Source organism: Symsagittifera roscoffensis, chromosome 2, assembly GCF_963678635.1.
Source record: "Symsagittifera roscoffensis chromosome 2, txSymRosc1.1, whole genome shotgun sequence".
Classification (NCBI taxonomy): Eukaryota; Metazoa; Xenacoelomorpha; order Acoela; family Convolutidae; genus Symsagittifera; species Symsagittifera roscoffensis.
In genome coordinates, this window is record NC_087063.1 from 61,656,911 (window position 1) to 61,677,151 (window position 20,241).

The 20,241-nt window shown below is 36.3% G+C and overlaps 2 protein-coding genes across 6 annotated transcripts in view; both read left to right on the forward strand.

Annotated features, from left to right (window-relative positions):
• Positions 1–20,241, forward strand: part of LOC134839588 (rab-like protein 6) — a 323,021-nt gene that overhangs the window by 76,629 nt on the left and 226,151 nt on the right. The window lies entirely within an intron of this gene.
• The window catches only part of LOC134839574 (glutamate receptor ionotropic, NMDA 3A-like), a 106,054-nt gene that overhangs the window by 22,881 nt on the left and 62,932 nt on the right, over positions 1–20,241 (forward strand). For 4 of the 5 annotated variants that reach the window (XM_063855167.1, XM_063855169.1, XM_063855166.1 and 1 more), the window contains exons 2-4: positions 12,827–13,985; positions 16,925–16,945; positions 18,540–18,791. In XM_063855167.1, the coding sequence (XP_063711237.1) occupies positions 13,743–13,985; positions 16,925–16,945; positions 18,540–18,791 (516 nt within the window). In that variant the 5' untranslated portion in view covers positions 12,827–13,742. The remainder of the gene's footprint in view (positions 1–12,826; positions 13,986–16,924; positions 16,946–18,539; positions 18,792–20,241) is intronic. The other variant, XM_063855170.1, reaches the window with a different exon arrangement.

The following is a 20,241-nucleotide window of genomic DNA, read 5'->3' on the forward strand; positions in this document are numbered from 1 at the left end:
AAGGACAAGCACGAAACTATCCGATGAAAAAAGATAGCGTGACGAACAGACGATGTACTTTATTTGAATCTACTCAAGGAGATAGCCATCAGGACCCATCTCAGCATAAGACATTCTTACAAACAAATATTGAACCACACCTCTTGAAATCGTTTTCAAACCTCACATATATGGTAACGTGGTTGCGATGAGTAATTTTAACAATTCAACCGTCTTTTTAATTATTTGACTGCTTTTGCTGCGACTTCTCCCAATTTTCATATAATTGGAACAGATTCTGGTACTTGCGCAGTAATCAGTTGCTCCTGTGTCTGTAAGGGTTTCACCTAAAAATTATTTGAATTTACGCCAAATTTATTTAGTTTAGAAAATTATCTGATGCCGGATCATTAATTTTCTGCAAAAAATGACAATGCGATAACTTATATCACTTATATCTGTCTCATTAAAAAGGTCAACTTTGATTCTGTTGCTGTTTCTTTCAAATATATATTTTTTTCTCATCGATAGCATAGGAGCAGCATAATTGAAATAAATTGACAATAAAATATAAAAACATTATGTCGTCCAACGAGCTTTTCAGCTTTCTTTAACTATCTTTAAAAATATTCATCGAATTGAAAATTTGGAAGCATTTTTTGGATACTAATATAGATACACCTTTTGAGACTGTATTCCAGGTAGCTTGAAGGTTCAAAGGATTAAATGATGGTAAGGTACCATATTAGACCCAGATCCTCAGCAGGGTATTCAACCTAACAAGCTTTTAGCCCAGGAAAAGTTACCTAGAATTAAAGACGATAACTAGATTTAGATGCTGTGTTGTTCTGTGAATTAAGAAATGATCGATTCTTATCAGTTAGATCAAAGAAAAACGCCGGCCGGAGAAGCATGTTGAGATCAAAGAAACTTTGGGCTCATTCATCTAGTTTTGAATCCATACTGTTTTTCAGGGAATGTTTTTTCACTTTTTATTCAAACGCAGTCCATGAAAATACGTGACATACCATATTTGTTTTAGTTTGAGCAGTATCTTCTAAAAAATATCTTCACTAGCGCTAATGGGGGAATTGTATTGGATTGGGGAGGTTGGTGACGACAAAATTTCAGAAGGCTGATTGTGTTCTGCGAATTACAATTCAAACCTAATCGTGACCTTGACTTTTTTAAACTGTTTTGAAAACATTTTGACGTAAAATCAGATGAATCTAGATTCAGGTGGAAAAAAGTATATTCGATTTGGGCTTTATTCTCCGTCCTGGCAGAAAAAGTTGACATCGCACCTAAAACAATTATAATTACGGTTGCCCTAAAAATTGGTGTCTAAAGAGAACCAAATATGCTCAGTAGTTAATTTATTTCAATTTGTATAAGCAACGGCGAATCTCTTATCGAAAAAGGAAAATTTTACAAACACAGTAGGCTTGATTAATTTATTTCTGGTATATTGCTGCAAATTGAAAAAAGACCGCGATCACAGATGATGCTTTTTGTAAAGGCTACCATACAAAGCCCCAAAGATTAAAAACAATTGGGGTCCCATAAAATATCAAATTAAACTGAGTTAATTCTCTTTGCACAAAAAAGTTTGAGTGAGCAAAACAATATTGCCATAAAAAGCATCAATGGCCATAAAAAGATGTGAAATTTGTTTTACGATTGTAATTGAAAACAAAAGACAAGCCATAGTGCTTTTTTACCAGTAGAAAGTAATGAAATATTTTATTGCGGAGGACTTGAAAAATTGTAAAAGCGTTTTTGGCGCAGATAAATAATATTTTTCAGTGTAAAACGCCAAGAAAAACGCAATTTAATTGTCGAGATTTTCCAGGAAGGATCAAAAACGGCATTTTCAATGAAAAAACTCATGTAGCGCAGAGCATAACAAAAAAATAGTAATTTTGGGTTTTGGCAGAGACCAAAAAGCTTAAAACTTTTCAAAATTTTTCAAAAAACGTTTAAAAAACGCCAGTCATTACAATTTTTTACGCTCTCTCTAAAATAAAAATTTCAGCTAGATGCTTTGAAATGAACTGAAAACTTTTTAACTCTATTCCAGTAAAAAATGTACCAAAAAACGGTTTTAGCAGGCTCTCCTTACAATTGCTTTGTTCTTATTATAATTATGAAATATGATCTTTTCCATTTTAAATATATTATTTCCTTTTTGCCCCATGCCACTCTGTATTATTTTCAGTTCTACCCCATGACAACTTCCCGTTTTAAAACCTATGCTGCCATTATTCTATACTTTGACATTCTACTTTAGCTTTCGAAATCTATCTGCCAATAAAGCTTTTCTTACAATACATGAAAGAGAGGAGAAACTTTGTCTTTGAGAGTGTTTTGCTATTACCACAAATATTCATCGGCATTTCTTGTTGAGGACAGACGAGCTCAATGCCAGACTAGTGAAATACCAGACCAAACTCAAGGTCAGACTTGAGCAATAGAAACCTAATTAAAGGTCAACTGGTATAAAACTCAATGCACTCAGACAAGGTCAACTGGTCTGCTGGTATTTGATAAACTAATTAATTAACTGGTAATTAATTAACTGGTACTATTTGATGCTCAGTTTGTCGTGTCATTTTATAAACACAATCTCAATTCATTCTTCAACAATCAGTATCTCTTCTCTCTCCTCAGTTGAAACCTCAGATAACTCTCAAACCTCTATCCCCTAGTCCTACTTGCTCTAACTCTGAATCTTAACAGGTTATGGGCCCAGATTTCTAAACTTTTTGATTTAATAATTATTTGATTTCTGTCAGAGTTTTTTTTAGCTTTTATCTAGCCTTTAGCAAAGCAGAGATGGACTTGAAACTGGCTGGATTCAGTGGAAAGTCTGAAGATTTTCCAGCTTGGTCGACGAAGTTTGTGGCACTGATGCATACCAAAGGCCTGTTCAGGACTGTGATGGGCAATGACGATCTACCAGAAGCTGAACCTACGCTACCTGAGAATCCGAATGCTGACCAGATGACGGCGTACAACACCAAGATGCAGGAGCGAGCTGTGCTGATCCAGCAGAGGAAAGACAACCGAAACACAGTGTGGTCACATCTAGCTCTGGTCCTGAACAACACCACACTGATGTACATCAAGAACGACTGCGTGGCTGCGGATGGCTATGGCGATGGGACGAAGGCCTGGAGACTGCTGCAAGAGAAGTTTTGCAGTGTGGAGAGGCCTACAGTGGTCAGTCTAGTAGGCCAGCTTGCGAAGCTGCGCCTAGGATCAGAGGAGGATCTCGATGACTACTTCGTTCGAAGTCAAGAGCTGATGACGCGGCTGAGTGAAGCTGGGGAAGCAATTACGGACACACTCTTCAATGCGCTCGTGATCAACGGACTGCCTGACAGCTTTGAGCATTTCGTGGTGCAGGAGAGCTTCCAGCCGGCCAAGACTTTTACAGAGCTGAGAACGAGGTTGAGGAACTATGATGACTCGAGACGAGCTCGATGTGGAGAGAAGACTGGGAATGGACACATAGCTATGCAAGCTGTGAGGAAGAAGAAAGGAGCGTCGGGTGGTGGCTGTTTTGTGTGCGGTCAGAAGGGTCATTTGGCAAGAGATTGCAGATCCAGAAGTGACAGTGGTCAATCTGGTGCTCGAGGCAGTGGCTCGAATGAAGCAAGTGGTCCAACTTCAAGGAAGCAAGGGTGCTTCAAGTGTGGACAACAAGGACACTTTGCAAGGGACTGCAAGCAGGCAAAGACAGGGTTCTTCAGTTGTTGTGCAACAACCTCAATGAAGGGAGATGATCTCATTGTGGATACGGGATGCACCGATCATGTAGTGCGCGACAAGGCTGTCTTCTCAAGCTTTGAGAAATGGGATGAGGGGACAACAGTTGAGAATCCGAACGGTACAATATCAAAGATTGAGGGCATAGGCTCGGTGGAAGTGGACATACGAGACTGTCAAGATGTGACGAGGAGCTACACTTTCCACAATGTGCTGTTTGTGCCGAGCTACAACGTGAATCTGATGAGTGTGAGCTCAGCAATAGCTAGAGGGTCTAGTTTCAGCTTTACATCAGACTCTTCTCATCTTGTGGCACCGGATGGTCGACGGCTACCAGTGAAGCAGCGCGGCAAGCTTTTCTTCCTGGAGTGCAAGTTCAAGAGGAACGCGATGACTCTAGCTACGAAAGCGAAGATGGAGACAAGTAGTGCAATGCTGTGGCACCGAAGGCTGGGGCATCTCAACAAGCATGATCTAATATCAGTTGTTGATGTCGGCGAGCTAGGGTTCTGCGAAGTGTGCACAGCTTCGAAGATGCACGAAGTAGCAATGCCAAAGAAGACAGAGAACAGGGCAACTGCAGTGGGGCAGCGGGTCTTCAGCGACATCCAGGGACCATTTGAAGTTGCGAGCATGCATGGAGCGCGCTATGCCGTGAGCTTCATTGATGACTTCAGCCGTCTGGCAGTGGTCAAGTACCTGGTTAAGAAGAGCGATACTCTTTCGAAGTTCAAAGACTTTGTAGCTGAGCACGGAACACCGAAGTGCTTGAGAACTGACAACGGAGGTGAGTATTCGTCGAATGCTTTTCGGATGTTCTGTAGAGAAATGCAGGTGAAACAGGAGTTTACAGTACCTAATACTCCGCAACAGAATGGCGTGGCAGAGAGGTACAACAGGGTGATAACTGAGATGACTCGATGTCTACTGGCCGATGCAAAGCTCTCAAAGATGTTCTGGGTACGAGCAATGTCAACGGCAGTCAGGGTTCGCAACTTGTGTCCTACATCCAGCAATGAGCATCGCATTTCATCAATGGAGATGCATTATGGGAAGCCATCGAAAGTCAACTACCTGCGAGTGTTCGGATGCCTGGCGTACTACCTGGACAGAGGAAACCGGCGGAAACTGGATCCGAAAGGCAAGAAGAGCAAGTTCATTGGTTATGACGAGGAGAGCAAAGCCTACTTGCTGATGGACCTGGAGACAAAGCGAGTGGTACGAGCAAGAAGCGTGACGTTCAATGAAGACATCATTCCAGACGACTTTCTGGTAGACAGTGAGCAGTCACAAACACTGGGTCTATCAATCGAGGGATGCATTGATGTAGAGGAAACTAGCACGAAGGCCATCACTGAGTCTACCAATAAAGCGAATGATAGTGGAGCAGCAGCTTCAGTGGGGGTTACGGAAGATGACCCAGTCGAGACTGAAGAATTGGAACCACCTTCCACAGAGCCTCCAGAGCAGAGGCCAACAGAGATTCCAGAGCAGCGGTCAACTAGAACGCGGAACCCTCCCATCCGATACGGACTGGCTTACACTCATGCTTCAGTGATAGCACAAGAGCCAAGAAGCTACTTGGAAGCAGTATCTGGACCAGAAAGGGAGCAGTGGCTAGCAGCTATGGCTTTGGAGGTGCAGTCACTGAAGGCAATGGGCACCTGGACACTTGTTGATAGACCAAATTCTCGCAAGGTCATTCCTGGACGCTGGGTGCTTGCTGTGAAGAGAGATGCAATGGGACAAGTGGAGCGGTTTAAAGCCAGATACGTGGTGAAGGGTTTTATGCAAGTGGAAGGACTGGACTTCAATGAGACCTTTGCGCCAACCTGTAAACCAGAAACAAAGAGAATACTACTGGCTTTGGGAGCGCAAGATGATCTTGTACTTCATCAGATGGACGTGAAGTCAGCCTTCCTCAACTCGCCGTTAACAGAAACTGTGTATATGGAACAGCCCGAGGGGTTCAGCAGCGGGGACAACCAAGTGTGTTTGCTACAACGCAGTATCTATGGGCTGAAGCAGGCAGGAAGGGACTGGTACCAGACGCTGAGCACGTTTCTTCTGGAGACTGGTTTCACTCGAAGCACCAATGACTTCTGTTTGTTCACGATGAGGGGAATGGATGATGCTATGATCTATGTTCTAGTATGGGTGGATGATATCATCATTGGCTGCAAACTGCAAGCAGAAGTTGACAGGGTGAGGGACCGATTCACTGACCGATTCAAGATGGATGACCGCGGTCCATTAGCCTGGTTTTTGAAAATGCAGGTCAAACGGGCACCTGGTTCTGTCACTGTGAATCAGTCTCGCTACATTGAAGACTGCTTGGAGCGCTTTGGGTTGGCTGACTGCAAACCAGTAGGGACACCAGCTGATATCAGCACTCAGTTGACGAAGAAGGACTGCCCTGGAGCGGGCTCAGAAGAAGCAGTGGCAATACAGCGTGAGGACTACAGAGGCATAGTGGGCTCGTTATTGTACATAGCCAAGCAAACGAGGCCAGACATCCTAGCTACTGTGACTCAACTTTCACGGTTTCTGGAGAATCCTGGGAGAACACACTGGGTGGCTGCTAAGAGAGTACTGCGATACCTGAAAGGAACCAAAGATCTGGAGCTGTGCTACATCAAAGATCCTGATGGGTTCAACCTTTATGGTTCAGCAGATGCTGACTGGGCTGGTGACGTTGATGACAGAAGGTCAACAACAGGCTACAGTTTTCATGTGCAGCGGTCAGGAGCAGCAATCAGCTGGAGTACCAAGAAGCAACCTACTGCAGCAATATCTACCAGCGAAGCTGAGTATCAAGCAATGGCAGCGGCTGTTCAGGAAGGCCTCTACTTACGATCCCTACTCAATGAGATGGATATGACGTGTGATGGTCCAACTGTGATCAACGAGGACAACCAGAGCTGCATCAAGATGTGCAAAAATCCCGTAATGCAGAAGCGTACAAAGCACATTGATGTCAAGTATCACTTTGTCCGAGAGCGGGTCGAGGATGGAACATTTGCGCTCGAGTACTGTCCAACCGAAAACATGGAGGCTGACTTGTTGACGAAATCCCTGAGCAAGGCAAAGGTGGATCAACATCGTCGAACGCTGATGGGTTGCAGCCTGACATTGGACAAAGCCAATTCAGCCTGAGTGGGGGTGTTGAGGACAGACGAGCTCAATGCCAGACTAGTGAAATACCAGACCAAACTCAAGGTCAGACTTGAGCAATAGAAACCTAATTAAAGGTCAACTGGTATAAAACTCAATGCACTCAGACAAGGTCAACTGGTCTGCTGGTATTTGATAAACTAATTAATTAACTGGTAATTAATTAACTGGTACTATTTGATGCTCAGTTTGTCGTGTCATTTTATAAACACAATCTCAATTCATTCTTCAACAATCAGTATCTCTTCTCTCTCCTCAGTTGAAACCTCAGATAACTCTCAAACCTCTATCCCCTAGTCCTACTTGCTCTAACTCTGAATCTTAACATTTCTATCAAAAAGTTTTTGTTTTTTCAAATTATGTCATTACAATGTGCAAAAAAAACTGTTTTTTTTTCCAGGTCATTATGATCGGAAGTGTTTATGCTACTTGCACAGCAATCGGCTCCTTCTGTTTTGTTCAGTTATTCAGTTACTTTTTTTCTTCTATTCTACTATACCAGATGTCAAAAGATGTTATAACATTGACCAGGATTGTTTTATCTCAAAAGTAGTTGCTGGTCTTTGCTCACATTAAAAACAATGCAAAAATTAAACACATTTAAAAATCACAATTAAAACAATGCAAAAAACGTTCACTTCTAACACAATCAAAAACTCAAAAAATTTTTACCTTGTTTTGAATGTTAACAAAGACCATCAGCTATTTTTGAAGTAGAAGTAACACAGAAAAATTACGAATACAAGCACCAAACAAACCTGGGTCACCCATGAAGTAACACACCTTTCACGAACCAAATTGCATTCAAGATTGCAATTAATTTTTATAAGTTATTAGTTTGTGCTAACGAAAAAATTCAAAAAAAACTGAAATTGAAATTGGTTTGTAAAACGTTTGATTCTTCGTAGGCTATTAGGAATATCAGCCAAAATTAAATTTCAGCTATTTCAACAATGTGAATTTTACCAATATAAGTTTAAACTTTAATCATAATCAGCTAAATTTTAATATACATATTAATTTAATTTTAAAAATTGTTTTTCCGTTGATTTGCTTAATTTTTCTATATTTCATGTTTTTTTATGAATGTAACATCAATGTTTAAAAACTAGCTTTGTTTTGGTGTCATATCGACGGTTCCCTTACTTAACGTGAAAGTTTTTGTAATGACTAAAGCAAACAATTTGACCATATTTAAAACTGAGTTATCCAAGTTTTTTTTTGGATTGATACACCCCTGAAACGTGTCAAAGCAATGCAATAAGAAGGATGCATTTGTAAATTGCAAAGCAACTTCAACCCGAGAGCTGACAAAACTTTTAACAAAAAACAGAAGCAGCCAAAAGCTCAATCTTTTTGGGGTAGAGAAAGTTCTCACAAATTTTTTGTTTTGATCATAGAAAAAAAACACTCAAATCAAATTTCTAAAAACTGCAATTTACCACAATTAAATAACGTATTGCGAGGAGGATGGAGTTCTGTTTTTTCATATTTTACTGGATTCTATAGTATTTTTTGCTCGCACAACTTGAAAATTACAATTTTTTTTATGGAACTTACATTCCCAATAAAAAAAAACTATTTCTTCTTTTTGCGTCTGACACCAGCTATCAGCATCGTGAATGTAGAATAACTATTAAAATTCTCATAAGAGAAAAAATTAAGCAGGAAAAAAAATACTTAAACCTAGAAATTCTGCTGAATTTTAATTAATGCAAATAAGTTGCAAAAATAAAATTGGCATTTAACTCAGAGTTTGCTTGTGTACACAATCATCATCAAAACATCTCATTTTTGACGTTCATACTAGCGGAATTCTTCCGTGAAACCAAAAAAACAATTACAAAAAACTCATTCTAAAGTAAATAAATTGATTCTCGTAAAATAAATTAATGGACACAAAAGAAAACATGAAAAGCCGGTTGCTGTGCAAGTAGCACAGAACTTTCCGACCATATTCTTAAAAAACTACAAAAAAAATTAAAATCAATTTCAATCTTTTTGTGCGTAATGTGATGAAAAATCTGAACAAAAAAACTAGATTTTTCGACATTCGTGGCAAAATAGACATCATAGAAAACGGGTTTTTTAATGGAGAAAATGACTTATAACACAAAACAATGAATGAAAAATATTTTAAAAGTGTTCATTTAGTTTTATTCCTAAGATGCCGCCATCAATATTTTCAAAACTTAATTCAGTAAAGTTTTTAGGGCTTGAATAAAAAATTTATAGCTTTTTTACTACTAACCTATGAATATCCTTCCTTATATAAGAAGCCTGCTTGCTCGCTTTACTTGTTCAACTTTAGACGAAAATTCAAAAATTTCATAGCCGAATACAAAGTTTCTACAAAGCAATTATGTTTTGTTGTTAAACGATATCCTAAACTACGTTAAAAATGCTATTTGCCTTGACTTTATCTGCATTGTACAAATAAACTTTACCTTGGATTAAAGATTTTCGCTGTGTTTGTACATCATATCAAATTTTTCTTTCTAAGCAAAGTCATAATTTCTAAAACAAAAATATTCAATGCAAAGTTAAAGTAGATTGTCCAAAATTTTTTTCAGACCTGCCGCAAATTGATCTGAAAATCAAAAATACCGAAATCTTTTTTTTTTCTAGATTGCAAGAGCTTCTCAAATACACCAGAAAATGTTTTGATATGATAAAACATATAATCCCTAACGGGATTTTAACCTGTTCTTTTGTTTCTTCTTTTTTTCGACAATGGTCAGAACAAATACATCATTTACTATCCTGTTTCGATTTATTTTAGCATAACTTTGACATCAATAGAAAAAAATTTTCCGCTATCAGATTGATGAAGTTTTAGTTTTGGTTAATCTCTCCAATTTTCAGTATCCCAGCAAGGACTTGAAATTATTTAAACGAGAAGGTATCAATTCATTTCTCTCTCCTCTCTCTCTCTCTCTCTCTCCTCTCTCTCTCTCCTCTCTCTCTCTCTCTATCTCTCTCTCTATCTCTCTCTCTCTCTCTCTCTCTTTCTCTCTATCTCTCCCCCCCCCCCCTCTCTCTCTCTCTCGTGTGTGTGAGAGAGAGAATTGTCACTCTAAAAAATTTTTTCTGATTGTCATTTGCGGGATCAAAATCTTCCTTTCTATGAATCATACACCTAGATTGTTAGTAAAATACGTTGGTACTGGGCAAAAAAATGATGAAAAATCTTCAGACCTTGTTTCAATTTTTCACCATTGAATAATCTCAATGTGAGAAAGCATCACATTAAATTCTATGACATGTAAAGAACTTTTTTTTAAGTTCACAAGAATTATTCAAAAATACAGAAAGAGTAGACTTATTTATCTTTTTCGTTTCTCTGTGTGACCTAAATGAGATACTTTTACCCCTATCTAATAAAAAGCTTCCTTTTCATTCATTTATCACTCCAATGCGTTTTATCCCCATAGGAAATTTTGCTCAGCATAAGATTTATTTTGCCAATATCCCTCTTTTTTCATACACAAATCATTGTTTGGGGTAAACGTTTCATATCGAGACCCTTTAAGACATGTCCCTTTTGTATACCGAGGCAGTCGTATTCGAAAAGAAGTGTTATTGAGTGTTTGATTAGAAAAAAAAAGCGAAGACGACAATATCACATTTACAAAAATAGGGTAAAGTCTTAGAAGAAATCAAACGCCAGACAAAAAGGTACTGGTGTAAGAAAGAAGAGAAACAAGAATAATTGAGCTAAAAAAGTTGAGGTAAACAAGCAGTTGCGGAAAATGTGATGAATATTCTCGAAATTTTTTTCAACAGCTGTTTGTATTTAATGAGCCCTATTAAAAAATCAGTTTGATGTGGTAATCAGGAACTATATTGAGTGATCCTTACTATCTATGGTCTTACTGAAAACGCATAGAAAAAATTGGCAATCAGAAATGCCTACGTTATCGTCACCAAGAGTGTAAAAAATTGGTTTATAGATAACCATCAATTCGGCGAAGTAAAAATCTCAAACATTAGATATCTGTAGGCAAAACAGATGCCCGAAAAATGATTTGAGGTTTGAAACGTTTCTGCCATATCTCTGCGCTTTCAATAGTGCGTGTCAACCGTCCAATCAATACCCAATATATCTCTTCACAAACTGCTTTTCCAAATAAAAAACCCAGAAGCAGGAGTGGATCTAGGATTTTCTCGAGAGCGGGGGAGGGGGCCTTTAAAAAAAATCGAAAAATTTGTCGACATTTTTTAGAATGGCTGAATTGGTTTTCCGAGCTCTCCTTATGCACTAAAAAGACCCCGTTCTGGCCAAATTTTCTGCTCCGCCAGAGCAGGCAACTTTTTTTAAAAAAGAGGCCAAAAAAGGCGTTTTTATGCCCTTTTTGGACAATTTTGACCAAAAAATAGCGTTTTTTTGGCGCCCGCTTCCCTCTCAAAAATAGTATATATTTGCGCCAAAGGAGCTTTTAGAAGCATTTTAGAGACCCTCAGCCAAAAATTGACATCTCAAAATAGTACAAATGGACACTGTTTGGTTCGACAGGGGTTCGAAATCATTGTTTTTTGGTTGGGAGGTGGAGCTTTCACGCCGAACACCAAATACCCAATTCATTTCAGTATCACTGGAGAAACTGAGCATTCAGTCAAATGTTGCAATTGACGTTGGAATAGTTGGCTGTACCGACTTTCGAAGAAAGTGACAGAGTATGTGTCTGGGGTGATCACTTTTAGTGTTGTTACTTGAGCGTTTTTACCGGAAATTTTTATAGCATCTGAAAAATATTGTTGACCGGAGTCCAAATGCAAAGATATGAAAAAAATGAATAAAAAACGAAAACACAAAACAAGAAAGTTACATCTTGAGCATTTTTCAACCATTTAAAAAAAAATGCCCTAGTAGTGCAATTGGAACATTCAAGGCTTCGCCCTGGTACACAAGCATCTTTTTATAATCATTCGAAAGATTATATGACCAAAATGACTTCAGATTGGTTTTTTAATCGATTTGCTCTGCTTCAAAATGTGAAATTTTATTTTGATGCTAACATAAATAGTGCTTACAAAATCACAATTCTAAAATTTGGAAATAATTTGCAGTATCATCCATAGACCTTGAAGAACTTTCATAAACTTCAACGAAAGCATATTCATATTCACCCAATCATGAAATTAATGGCTCAAAATAAACGTATAAAATTTGACTTAAGCATCATTTGGGACCGAAAATTTTGAGTTTACATAACGGTGGTTTTGTTTTTAGCTTCAAAGCTTAAGTTACCGTAGCATTAATTTGGGTCAACCTGAAGACTTTATGACACTGATTTGGTTAACAAACAAACCCTATATGGCTTTTAAGGATAACATGCCGACTCAGATCTACCGATTTTCAAAGGTAGCCGTAAAGTTTTTTATTGTCGCTAATCAAGGGTGAAATTAATTTGAGTCGCTGATCAACTTCCCAGTTGAAAATCGGAGGCGGCGGCGGCGGTTCTGAGGGGGATTGAACTTTTAGCGCCATGCATCATCGCTTCATTTCATGCAACCGTCTATAATAGCACCGGTTATATATTTAATTTTCTATTTACGAAAGAGAAAAGCTTACTTTTTCAAACAAATTACCAATGACTCCAGAAGTTATAAAAAAGCCCGGAGTGAAACAAACAGTCGGATCAAAACAACTCACAACTTCTACCCGTTTTAAACTTTTCGCCGTATTCTTTTACCGCTTCACTATTTTTAAATGTTTTTTTTTCTTTAGAGATTTTAAAAGTTTTTGGGATGTTTTTTCAAATGTTCATTTTAAGTTCATGAATCAATTTTGTTCTATTTTGACACTTCACGTCAAAGAGATATGCTGAAAATAAGGGGAGCTAAGCGACTGTGATTTATGTATTACAAATAGCCTTGTCACTTCTCATTTTTGTTTCAGAAGCAAAAGTGTCCATTTACACTCAAAAAGATGACATATCAGAAGAAAATGGGAAGAGAGAGCGCAAAACTGAAAATAATTTGGTTAATACCTTTCTTCATTCTGTGATTGGTCGGACTTGACCGGATTAGTTTGTTGGACCAGTGCACATAGCTGGTACTATTTCTGGCCTTTGGGCCTATTTGCTCTTTTTCCTTGGCTATAAGCTGGCTCAAATTGAACTACTACTATAGTAGGCGCAGTATTATTTCTCTTTTCATTTATGGCTCGAATCTTTTTAATGATTACCGTTTTTACGATTTATCCTAATTATTTATTGAACAAAAAAACTTTTCTCCTTCCGATTTTACTGCATTATTTCGCCGACCTGCTGAGCTCTGCTGATTGCCATTGCATTCTATGTCTTCTTTATTACCATACTTCATAGAGCGAAACACAGCCGTATAGCAGCTTAAAAACCACGCTGTTTGTTTGCTTTTCAGCCAAACAATCTACCAAAAAACATCAAAAAATTCAAATTTGGTGCCGAGAAAACTATATGCGGACTACAAATCAAGAAGAGACATTGAAATTGATTCTAGTTCTTATACCATAAATGTCGTCTTCAAAATCAATCAAGTGCACTCCAGAAAAAGAAATGCCATTGAAGCTAAGACGGCAACTTGAAAGAATTATCGCCATTTCCTCTTAGCCCTGCAGACTCGAATTCAAATAGTAGGAAGTGCTTATTATTGAATTATTAAGCTGGAGTTACCTCAATTTTTTGTTAGAAAACACGACCAATATTCATAACCTACTTTGAAGATTGATGTTTCATGCAAACTTGAATGATGGGAACTAAATACAATGGCCGATTATGACCAAAAAGTGACCAGTAAACTTAAGCCGACACTCAATTCTTCTATCAGACACAATTATGACATATCCAATTCACGTTTTATGCAGCTCGGGAACTGTTAAATTTTTATTTCGTCGACTCATTGGAATATTTTGGGCTTCTTATTATACGAAGCTGTGGTTACTGTTAGTTTTTTATGGTGCTGTGCTTATGCAGCCTTCTAGCGGTGTGCAGGAACTGTTTAAAATTGGGTTCGCCTGCAACGTATCGAAAACTACGTCATCAAATTTATGCTCATCGGAATTGAACAAAATATTCAAGGTAAGAACAAATTTAACAAAAATACAAACGATCGAAACAAATTTAGGCAGCAAAAAACAAGGACAGACTTTAAAACAATCGTCTTGATTTTTTTCGCCATTGCACGGGAACGAGATTCCGAATGAATTTTCATGTTGTATGACAAATTTACCAGCAAAAACTGCAAGCAGTTAAATTACATTCAGACAAGCATGTCGTTTAGTTAGCGTTTCGCTTGCTCTTCAGTAAACTATCTTCAAAATATAATATTTCTTCAATTTCAAGTTTGACTCGAAGTCAGCGTGGAGATCTAGTCGAGGCGAAGCCGACACAGATTTTTACCGCTTTTGTAATCGAGACATCTAATTTCAGTTCGATCTCGTGACAGATATTAACGTGGCAGATGGCGCTGAGGTATAAAAACTTGTTACTTAAAAAAAGTTTTTAAGTTCGATTGTTTCGTAAGATTTTTGTTTTAAGAAACAATAGAAAACAAGGATAGCCGGCTCCTGTGCAAAGAGCACAGAATATTCCGACCATAGTCTTAGAAAACACAAAAAAAAACAATTTATTAAAACTAATGTCGTTTTTTTCTGCGTGGTTTGATGAAAAGATCTGAACGAAAAAAAAACAGAACTTAAGCATGTTCATCAGTCATAGTATTATAGGCCCATTGAAAAACAGTTTTTATAGAAAAAGTATCTATTTACAACGATTAAAAAACTGAAGTTTCTTTTTTCAAAAACAAGTCTTTTCTTGTGCATTTTGTGATGATAGAACTATGCAAAAGCGTAACCACTTAGGTAATTAGGCTGAAAAGACTACAAATGACTTCACAAATAAAAAAGAATAATAAAACAAAAAATCTTAATTTTTTTTGGATTTTTTCAAACTTTGCACTGAAAACATTTAACAGTTTTTTGGAACTTTTTATCCAAATACGCGCTAAATAAAACTTTTAAAACTAGTTAACTCTTTTTCAATGTTGTATAGTCAATTTCTTTTGCTAAAAAATTAATTGTCATACAGAACGTACGTTTCTCGTTTGCTTTATTTGCTCAAATTTTGACAAACACTCAAAATATTTAAACCAAAGTTTCTCAATGCTGGGACAACTTTTTGATAATTCTTAATGTCCTTCAATTCACGACTAAAAAGGCTTTTTTGATATATCACTCGACGCATTCTGATAATTATTTGTGTTGCCTGATTTTGCGTGGAAAACAAAAAGTTGAAAAATAAAAACACACCCGAATACAAAAATCCGCCCCATTTTCAATGGTCGGAACAATGACATTCCACACAAATTTTTTGACATTTGTGTCATTATCTCCAACATTTTGTTAATTTAGCTGATGTAGCCTTAAATTTTTTGTCTCTGCCTCCAGAGTTTTGAGCTTAACTAAGCTGGGTTCGAGATTTTGGCCTGCGTTAAAGGTTCGCTAATTACAATAAAAACAGTTCCAAAACTGAGAAGCGTACCCTGAAGGTTTATCTAAGGTCTCGATTTTATCAGATATCAAGCGGAAGCGTAATTATTTTGAAAAAAGTGATTGAATTTTATGATTTAGGGTTTCAGAATGTTCCACTGCGAAAACAAAACAGTCATTTTTTGATGTTTTGTTGGAAGCAAATGTTCTCCATTAAATTTTAAACTTACTATTTTTGTGCAGCAACCAGTGCCAAATCTTCTAACTCCTGTTTCTACTTGATTTTAGTAGATGTCACATGATGATATTCAAATTAGACGTCTAGACACCAAGTGCGGATTCCAAAAAATTTAAATATTAGTTTTCCAGTTTCTTTTAGGTTGTTGAGTCACAAACTATTTAAAACCTCTAGTGATTTTACGGCATAATATGAGCCATGCGCACTTTATTTCAAAGGTTTGCATGACAACAATCTCTGTAGCTTTTTGTTTGGTAATGAAGCTTACAAAATTGGGCTTAAAACGCAACAAGTTTTCCTGAGTTCGTTGCTTGGGACTCCTAACGTATCATCTACTGTAATATCTGATAAAATTACCTAAGCTAATTGATATAAGCAAATTACCTCCAATTCAACGTTTCTTCATAATGAAAAAGAATGTGTTCTGTTTTTAGTGGAATCTAACTATTTAAATTTCTGACTCTTCCGCTATTACTTTAGCAAAAATTCTTTAGCAGAAATTAGTCTTTATGGAAAAACCTGATATATATTACAACCAGTAGAAATTAGAGTACGGATGAAAGTAACAAAAAACTTCTGTAGAGTTCATTTTTCACAACTCTGTTTTCCATATTTAAAATTTCACAAGATTCCTAAAATCGTCAAGATGGTCGATATTTCACTTACGAGATTTTGAATCAAAATGAGATCTGCAAATTTCACAAGTTGCCTAAAATCGTCAAGATGGTCGATATTTCACTTACGAGATTTTGAATCAAATTGAGATCTGCAAAAAATGTCTGATGAGTAAAAAATGTTTCGCTTTAGAAAAAGAGCTTTTTTTGGGTTTCTTTTCTTCTTGTATTTCCGGGACAATTTTAATTTATCTATTTTAACGGATAACTTAACCTTTTAACGAAACTTATAAAGTTGGTCTTGTTTTGCATTCAGTTTTGCTATAATAAAATTCTGAGAACAAATATTAGAACTAGAAAGAAATTCTTTTTTTTAAATGTGAAAAAGTTGAGTTGCCTATCAATTTTCAAATTTGGTTTCGCTTAAATGTCAATTTATTTCGAAGTTTCTAAAAATTTTTTATAGTTTGAGCAGCATTTGAAAATCATATGACTAATCAGCTTGCATCAATTCAATATAGAACATTTTTGAATTCGCGATATTTTGCAAAGCATAAGAAATTGATGTTTACGCTTTCACCATCATCGATAGATCCAAAATTAAGTCTCAATTGGTAACTTTTAAACTGCCATCTTTAAATGAGTGCAGGTGAAATTTGTTTTCAAACTTTAATCCAGGAAGCTGATATCTCCATTCAGGTACATTTTTTTGCTTTAAAACTTCTTACTTTGTTAACCAAATTTGTCATAAAATTGAAAAAACCCTCCATCATACACATTGCGTTACTTTTTCTAAAAATCGTAACAACAGGAGTTCCGTTCAAGTACTTGAAACTGATCTGACAACTGGTTGGATGCATGTTTCTTATCAGTTTTGCTTGAATCATAATCTAAAATTTTTGCTGTTTTCGCTCCTCGGACGCGATTACCGAACAGTTGGATAGATCCAAATATGTTTGAAAGCCGTTTTTTGTGCATTTTTTTCTGCTTTGTTGTGGAAATATTGTGTGGAATAAGATCATGCCCATTGTCAGAGTTTGTCCCTACTTTTTTCAAGAATTTTAAATTATGCTCAGCGTGTTATAAAAGCTTGTATAGTATATCAGTCCGAATCGTATATAAAACTTTTAAAAAGTTTGGCTAAGCCTTGATTGTTACGACTGGCCTTGTTTCGATGTTTTGGTAGATAAATTTGATAAAAGGTAGACTTTGAACTTTGTTGTTTTTTGTCTTTACCCAACTGCCAATATTAAATTTTAAGATTTAAAATTTGAGTCAATGTAGGAAATTAGTAAAACCAGTTAACATGCTTAATTGGTCTGACTTTCAGAAAAGTAACATAATATTTGTGCTAAAATTTCTTTGATGACCTTATAATTTCATTAATGTTTCGAGCTAAGAAAAAACTCAAGCATAAAATTGTTTGTTTAGTAATGAGGTTCCATAGATGCCAACTCGACCAAATCAAAGTAAAACCTCATAATAAGTCACTAGACAAAAATTTAATCACTTGGACTCTTCATAGCGAAAAAAAATCTTGCGAAGAAAAAGAAATATATATTTTTTGAAATTTCTATCAATTTTTTTTACTTATGAAAATGTTCATTAGGTTTTTATAGGGAAGTTAGAACATTTAGGGCTTAGCTTTGATTCAATTAGTCTTTTTTCAAATTGGAACAATTTTACGTGTAATTTACTACACATAAACAGTTCATAGTACGCTTTCAGTATCATAGATAAAATCATCAAAGCGCGCATAAATTAGTCCAGAACATGGCAAAATTGGCAATTTTCAAATAACCAGAACTTCACAAAAAATAATCGAATATAAATTATCTTTTTTATTTGAACTCAGGAAGTTGATATCTGCTTTTGGGAATAAACTTCTTATTGAAAATTCGATTGCCAAAATTCGTCTGAGTAAAAAAAATACTCCAAGCTTAAAGATACTTTATCAATCTCCTCGAAAAAACCGGAACAATAAGAACGCTCGCATCAAGGTAAAACTTCGAATGTTCCACCTGCCATTTGGCAGCTCGAGAACAAAGTTCTTGATTAAACAAACTGATAAAAAGCTCTGTAAAGGTTTTAGAGTTTTTTTGCTTCAAGGCTAAATTGCTTACCTCAATTTTCCCGCGTACACGTTATAATTTTCCCGCGTACACGTTATAACTACCAATATAACGAGCATTATTTATCCCAAATTGTTCAATTTACCAATTTACAAACCCGTATAACGTAGCGAAAAAAGAACACAGGTGAAATATAACTCACTTAACTGTACTTGTTTTAGGACAACATGTATGAGCTGAAGAAACAAGGAGGGTGGGAATTGGACTTCCGCCCTGGCGAGTTGACACTCCCCGAGAACATTTACCACTCCATGATGAGTGTATGTGTAGCAGTGGAGGGAGGGGAGGGGGGAAGGATTAGGGCTGTGATTGCAGATGTGGATAACGACGCATTGAGTGGGTTGTTGCTGGTGACTAATCATTTCAAGATACCTGTCATATCTATCAGGCCCAGGTCTACAGTACTTGACCCGGTGGGTACAATTTACGTTTTTAAAAATAAATTTTGATCGTCTGCCTGGTATTCATTACTCTTTTTGCTTATGTCTATGATACCCAATATTTTGTTATCAGTGAAGATCTCTAAACAGGACCGCTAAACAGGACTCTCACTCGAAAAGTAGGTGTTTCGAGGTACGCCATGATCTGTGCGCGTTTCTTAAGGGCGGGAAAATTTTCCAGTTCAAGATAATTACCAAAAAATAACTTAAAAAAATTGCATGTTGCTTTTAATCAGATGCACAACAGCAACTCTCTAAAAAATTGAATATCTCGCATTTCACTCATTTTCCTAGTACATAACTGGCCCTGACCTCAACTCAGAAAAAAAGATATATAAAAAACAAGGATAGGTGGTTACTGTGCGAGTAGTCTTAATCCGGTAGTATTAATCCGACATAATTTTCCGACTAGTTTTGAAAAACTACAACAAAATTATTTTTCCAATTAGTCTCGATTTTTCGGCTTGGTGTGATAGAGGAATCTAAGCAAAAAAATTAGAACTTAGGCATTTTTGTCAGTTATGTAAAATATGCAAATTGGAAAACAATTTTTGAAGACAAATAACAAAAAAAAACGAAAAAATCTGAAAATATATAAATTTTTTAAAATAATTTTTCCCAATTTTTCCTATGATGAAGTTAAAAACTCCAAAAATTAACTTCATTAGAGTGAATCAAAAATTTCAAGACTTAAATTAAGCATGAATCAGCTAATGTAAGCCTGCCCACACGCTCGAAATTAAACGAAAAATAAAAAATTTCAAACCGGTTTTTTCTCGACACCGGGAAAACTTTTTTTAAATTTGATGTCTAAAATTTTTTGAAATTATTGAACTTATTCGTGCCCAAATTGAAGCTAAAAAAATCCATAAACTAGTTTACTTGCTTAAAGTCTTAAATAAGGCATAATTCAGCTGTTGTAAGCCTTCTCGCTTGCTTTATTTGTCCGAATTAAGACGAAAAATCAAATTTTCAAACCGCTTTTTCTCGACAATGGGAAAACTAATTGGGTTTTTTAAATTTGGTTCGAATCCCAACTAAAAAGAACTTTTATATGATATATCACTCAACCCAGTCCGATGATTGTTTGTAGTACCTGATTTTGCGTGGAAAACAGAAACACTAAAAGACACCCAAATACAAAGTTTCTCCCCATTTTTCAAATGGTCGGAACAAAAACTTGTGACAGTTTTGGATAAGAGAAAATATATATAATTAAAATTGAAAAAAATGCCCTTTTAGTTGCATCTTAAATTTGAATGGGTCACGTGTTTATAAAAAACAGTTGAGAAACAATTTTCAAGCCTATTTTTAAACAATTTTTTTTGTTAATTGAAATAATTGTAATGTTGGACTTATTTATTTGTGTTTGATTCACAAACTCCAAATTAAAAAAGTTGTAAATGTTTAAGCGCTTTTTAGC